The sequence below is a fragment of the Quercus robur genome, chromosome 7 (genome assembly GCF_932294415.1).
Source record: "Quercus robur chromosome 7, dhQueRobu3.1, whole genome shotgun sequence".
Lineage (NCBI taxonomy): Eukaryota > Viridiplantae > Streptophyta > Magnoliopsida > Fagales > Fagaceae > Quercus > Quercus robur.
Window position 1 is genome coordinate 27,587,816 of NC_065540.1, and position 4,682 is coordinate 27,592,497.

Here is a 4,682-nt window from a genome sequence, read left to right on the forward strand (position 1 = left end):
CCGGAATTCCCTTGAAACCTATAAAATTACCGAAATTCTCTTGAAACCTATAAAATGACTGAAATACTCTTAGAACCTTTAATAAGTCAAAAATATCCTCGAAACATCCAAAATACCCCAAACCTCTATTTTGGTCATAATTTAGGTTTCAGGGGTTTTTATCTATCATTTTTTTAGGTTTTGGGGTTATTTTGGTCATTTTTTAGGCTTTGGGGTATTTCGATCATATTTTAGGTATCAGGGTATTTTGGTAATTTTTTAGGTTTCGGGGGAATTTCAGTCATTTTTTAGGTTTCGGAGGTATTTTGGTAATTTTTAGGTTTAGGAGGTATTTTGGTAATTTTTTAGGTTTAGGGTGTATTTTGGTAATTTTTAGGTTTCAGGGGTATTTCGGTCATTTTTTAGGTTTTGGGGGTATTTTAGTCATTTTTTCGGTTTCAAGCTATTTCGGGCATTTTTTTAAGTTTAAGGGGGTATTTTGGCAATTTTTTAGGTTTAGGATGTATTTTGGTAATTTTTAGGTTTCGGGGGTATTTCAGTATTTTTTTATTTAAGGTTTTTGGGTATTTTGGTCATTTTATAGGTTTTGGGGGTGTTTTGGTCATTTTTTGGTTTCAGGGGGGTATTTTAGACTTTTAGTCATTTTTTAGGTTTCAAGGTATTTCGATCATTTTTTAAGTTTAGGGGGTATTTCGGTAATTTTTTAGGTTTAGGGTGTATTTTGGTATTTTTTAGGTTTTGGAGGTATTTAGGTAATTTTTTTAGATGTTGGGGGTATTTTGGTCATTTTATAGGTTTTGGGGGTATTTTGGTCATTTTTTAGGTTTTGGGGGGGGTATTTTAGTCATTTTTTAGGTTTAAGGGTATTTCAGCTATTTTTTAGGTTATGGGATAATTTGGTAAAAATTTCAAGTTTTGGGGGTATTTTGGTCATTTTTAGGTTTTAGGGGTATTTTGGTAATTTTTTAGGTTTTGGGGATATTTTGGACATTTTAGAGGATTTGGGGGGGGGGGGGGGTATTTTTCTCATTTTAAATATTTTGGAGGTATTTTGGTCATTTTAGTGGTTTTTAAGCATATTTGGTGATTTTAGAGATATCAGGGGTATTTTGGTCATTTTAGAGGTTTCATGGGTATTTTGCTCATTTTAGAAATTTTGGGGATATTTTGGTCATTTTAGTGGTTTTTGAGCATATTTGGTAATTTTAGAGATATCGGGGGCATTTTGGTTATTTTAGAAGTTTCATTGGTATTTTGCTCATTTGAGAGATTTTGGCGATATTTTGCTCATTTGAGAGATTTTGGAGATAATTTTGGATGTCCAAGGGTATATTGGTAATTTTGGAAGTGTAGAGCATCATTTTAGGTATTTAAGGGTATTTTGATAATTTTGGAGGTCAAGAGGGTATTCAAGTAGTTTTAGAAGTATTTGGGTCATATTGGGTTAAATAAGTGGATTATTAATTAAATGGGTTGGGTTGGTAATGGATAATTAATTTATATATAAACGGATTATAAATGATTAAATGGGTAATTACACATCTAACCTATTTATAACCCAACCCGCCCATTTGCCACCCCTAGTTATGGCTAGTGGGGTGAGTGGCAGAAGGTGGCAAGGCAAATAATGTGTGGTCGTGTGTGTGCTGTGGGATGTGGTACTCAAGTTTTATAAACTCGAGTAACACATTGCATAGAACTCGAGCTTCATAAATTCGGGTTTCATGTGGCATTTTTTTAATTAAAATAATTCACGTCAACGACATTTTTTATGGAACTTGGGTTTTTAAAACTCGAGTTTTAAAAAAGTGGTAAATTGTTAAATATTTTGAAATGCAAAATATTTTGGCCAAAGATGATAATTGGCCATTTTGGCCTACAAAATTTTGTACAAAGATTTCGTGTTTTTCCCCCCACCCCCCAAAAAAAAAAAAAAAAAAGAAAAAGAAAAAGAAAAAAAGAGCACTTGCAATGGGTATTGATGTGGTATAGCCAATACATGCAATAATTACTCAAAATGAGGCGAGAGAGAGAACGTGATAGCCCAACGGTCAGAAATGTTTTAAAAACTCTATTTGCTGTGGCGTTACAAAAATCTCTGTAGCTCCTTCAAAATCCAAACAATCACACTCACTACTCTTTTACGATCTCTCTCCCTCTCTCTGCTCAAATATTCTACATTTCTTCACGAAGATAAGATCAAAGCGACTACTCAGACCTAGAAAGGATCGGAGCAAAGCTTACTCAAATCTTTTTCTAATTCTATTTATCTCAAATTACACGATAAAATTCCACTCCTGCTTTTAACTCTCTCTTTTTTCCTCATTTTGTAGGTCAGTTCTTCAATTTCAAAGGCATGGAACCGGAAAATATTGATTGGAATAGCGTGGAATCCATATTTGTGGAAGATGACACCTACGAGAACTTCGATGCACCTCGATGGGTCGATCTCTCTGCTCCAGACGAACCCATTGACGATCAAGCATGGTTCTGCAATCCAGGTCAGACCCACTTACTCCATGTTCGTTTCCCAAGAAAGCCAAAGGGAAAACGAAAATTATGAATCCTACCCTTATTTTTTTTTGGTTTAATTTTTGCTTTTCGCGTTTCAGATTGCAGGCATCGGAAGAATGCAGAAGATTTTTTTAAACCAATAGCCTATTTGAAGGTTTGTAAATTTTGTAAACTTTTTATGCAATTTCAATTAGTTTTCTAAGATTACTATACAACTAATCTAAGCAAAGCTTGTCGAATTCTAATTCGGTTTTTTTTTTTTCAGGCTAAGCTTCTAAGATCAGTGTCCATTTCAGAAATGCTTTCTTTCAGGGATAGGAATCGGAGGTATATTTCAAATCCTAAACCTCAAGGAACATGCAGGACAATCAATTGTTTTAGCAATAAGTTTAAAGATAAGACAAATTCCACAATGATTTTCACAATGGTTAGGATGTTAGGTTGGGATTGGCGTACAATAAAAGTGATGTCAATGATAATCCTAATGAAAAAGATGTAATCACAGTCTCCCACCTCAACAAGTTGTGAAATTTGTTGTGTTTGTAACATTGTTGTTATTTCAAATCATATTCAAATTAAGCTAAGTTTGTTAATTGGGTACTATTTATTTCTTGTTCCCGCAGAGATGTGAAGCTGAAAGAGAGAGAAATAAATTCAACTTCAGTTGCTGCAAAAATTCCCAATCCAAAGTCTTTGAAGACTAAAGGATCCAGTAAAGACAGTGAGAACAAGAATCCTAATGTTTTTGCTCCTATTCCTAATGTTAGTATGAATTCAAAGAAAGCAGCAATGAAGCCAAGCACAGAGAAGAAGAAAAAGAAGCATTTGGATGATGAGTTATTAGAGAATTCGTTCAAGGATGGCCGAAAACCGCAGCTAAAGAGTTCTTTCTCAGAGCGTAATCTGTTAACTGGACAGGAAATTTTGAATAATATCACGGAATTCTGTTTTGAATTGAAGAAATTGGGGACGAAGAGTTGGAAGAAACCAACAGCGGAGAATGGGTCGGGTCAGGTTTTGGGTGAGAGAGTTAGAGAAAGAGAGAGGATGCCTCTGCTAGTGAGTAAGCCTAAAGCAATGTAACACAGGAAAAAACAGAGGAAACAGAGGAGGGAAGTTTTTTTTATATAATTAGTTTCTTATCAACAGATTAATTAATACGTTATGTTAGAATATAGAACAATTTTGGGCTTTTTGAATTTTAGTTTTTATAGCAATGGATTTGATATAGTATGATGCAAACTAATAATATGGAATGGATAATATGGCTTCAAACGAATAATATAGGATAAGTTCTTCGATAGTTATAAGTTAAAAGGACAGTGTAGCTAAAGAGATGGTGTTTCTACATTCTAGCTACTGTACAGTGAGAATTTGGTCAAACCCATTCTATTAGGTACTGACTTGGATGAATACATAGGCTTCCCCTAATAAAGGAATTTTGCTTACTTGAAGGATTCTTTTAGTGCTATGAGGGTTTTTCCCCACTTTGAGAAATAATATTTTTTGAGGATATGCAATTCTTGGTTCCGTGGTCTTTTTCTGGTTGGTTTTCCTTGAAATATGTTGAGTTCTTAATCTCCTTTACTAAGAGAGAAAAAAAATGTGAAATGAGGGGAAGGTTTCAACTTGTTGGGGTTGAGCGTTTTGTGGTTTTCTACTTAGTTCTTTGCTAAGGTATATTACTTCAAGTCACTTTATCTACTTTCCTAAAAGGTGCAGGCCGTCCTGGTCACTAGAGCAAGGGTGTTTGGTCTTGGGGCTTAAATTGAATGCTTGATTAAGTTCAGGAAAAGAGAAGGAAGAACAACCATACTAAGATCAACTGAGTGCAAGATATTCTTTTTTGTTTTACCAGGCAATTCTTGATGTACACCAACCCTTTCATGCTTGATGACATGCCAAGATTCATGCATCCAGTTAATCCTGCAATCACTAAAGTCACTTAAACACAGCTTTGAACCCTCCAAACCAAGAATTCTCAAGTTCCCTCTTGAAAACTCTTGAACTTGGGCCATGGAATGAAGTCTTGTGATGAAACTTCTTCTTGCTATAGTTATATGCCGGTAGAAAATTGCGAACTCCTAGTCTTCCTTTGAGTTTCAATCATGGCTTCTCTAAGCTTTGGCCGAAATTTTCAAAGCAATAGTCTTTTCTTTCAAAAAATG

At 34.6% G+C, this 4,682-nt stretch overlaps 1 protein-coding gene across 1 annotated transcript; it reads left to right on the top strand.

The window, feature by feature from the left end:
- The first annotated feature begins 2,048 nt into the window (after nucleotides 1-2,048).
- On the top strand, nucleotides 2,049-3,713 carry LOC126692989 (uncharacterized). The gene is made up of 4 exons (XM_050388823.1): nucleotides 2,049-2,501; nucleotides 2,613-2,668; nucleotides 2,780-2,841; nucleotides 3,138-3,713. The coding sequence occupies exons 1-4, from the start codon at nucleotides 2,357-2,359 to the stop codon at nucleotides 3,595-3,597; spliced, it is 723 nt and encodes a 240-aa protein (XP_050244780.1). The 5' UTR covers nucleotides 2,049-2,356; the 3' UTR covers nucleotides 3,598-3,713.
- Nucleotides 3,714-4,682: the final 969 nt, after the last annotated feature.

Bases quoted from the DNA above. Each gene is read 5' to 3' on its own strand.
- LOC126692989 (XM_050388823.1), top strand. From the start codon at position 2,357: ATGGAACCGGAAAATATTGATTGGAATAGCGTGGAATCCATATTTGTG. The intron at 2,669-2,779 runs GTTTGTAAATTT...TTTTTTTTTCAG, and splicing joins AACCAATAGCCTATTTGAAG to GCTAAGCTTCTAAGATCAGT. The intron at 2,842-3,137 runs GTATATTTCAAA...TTGTTCCCGCAG, and splicing joins TTCAGGGATAGGAATCGGAG to AGATGTGAAGCTGAAAGAGA.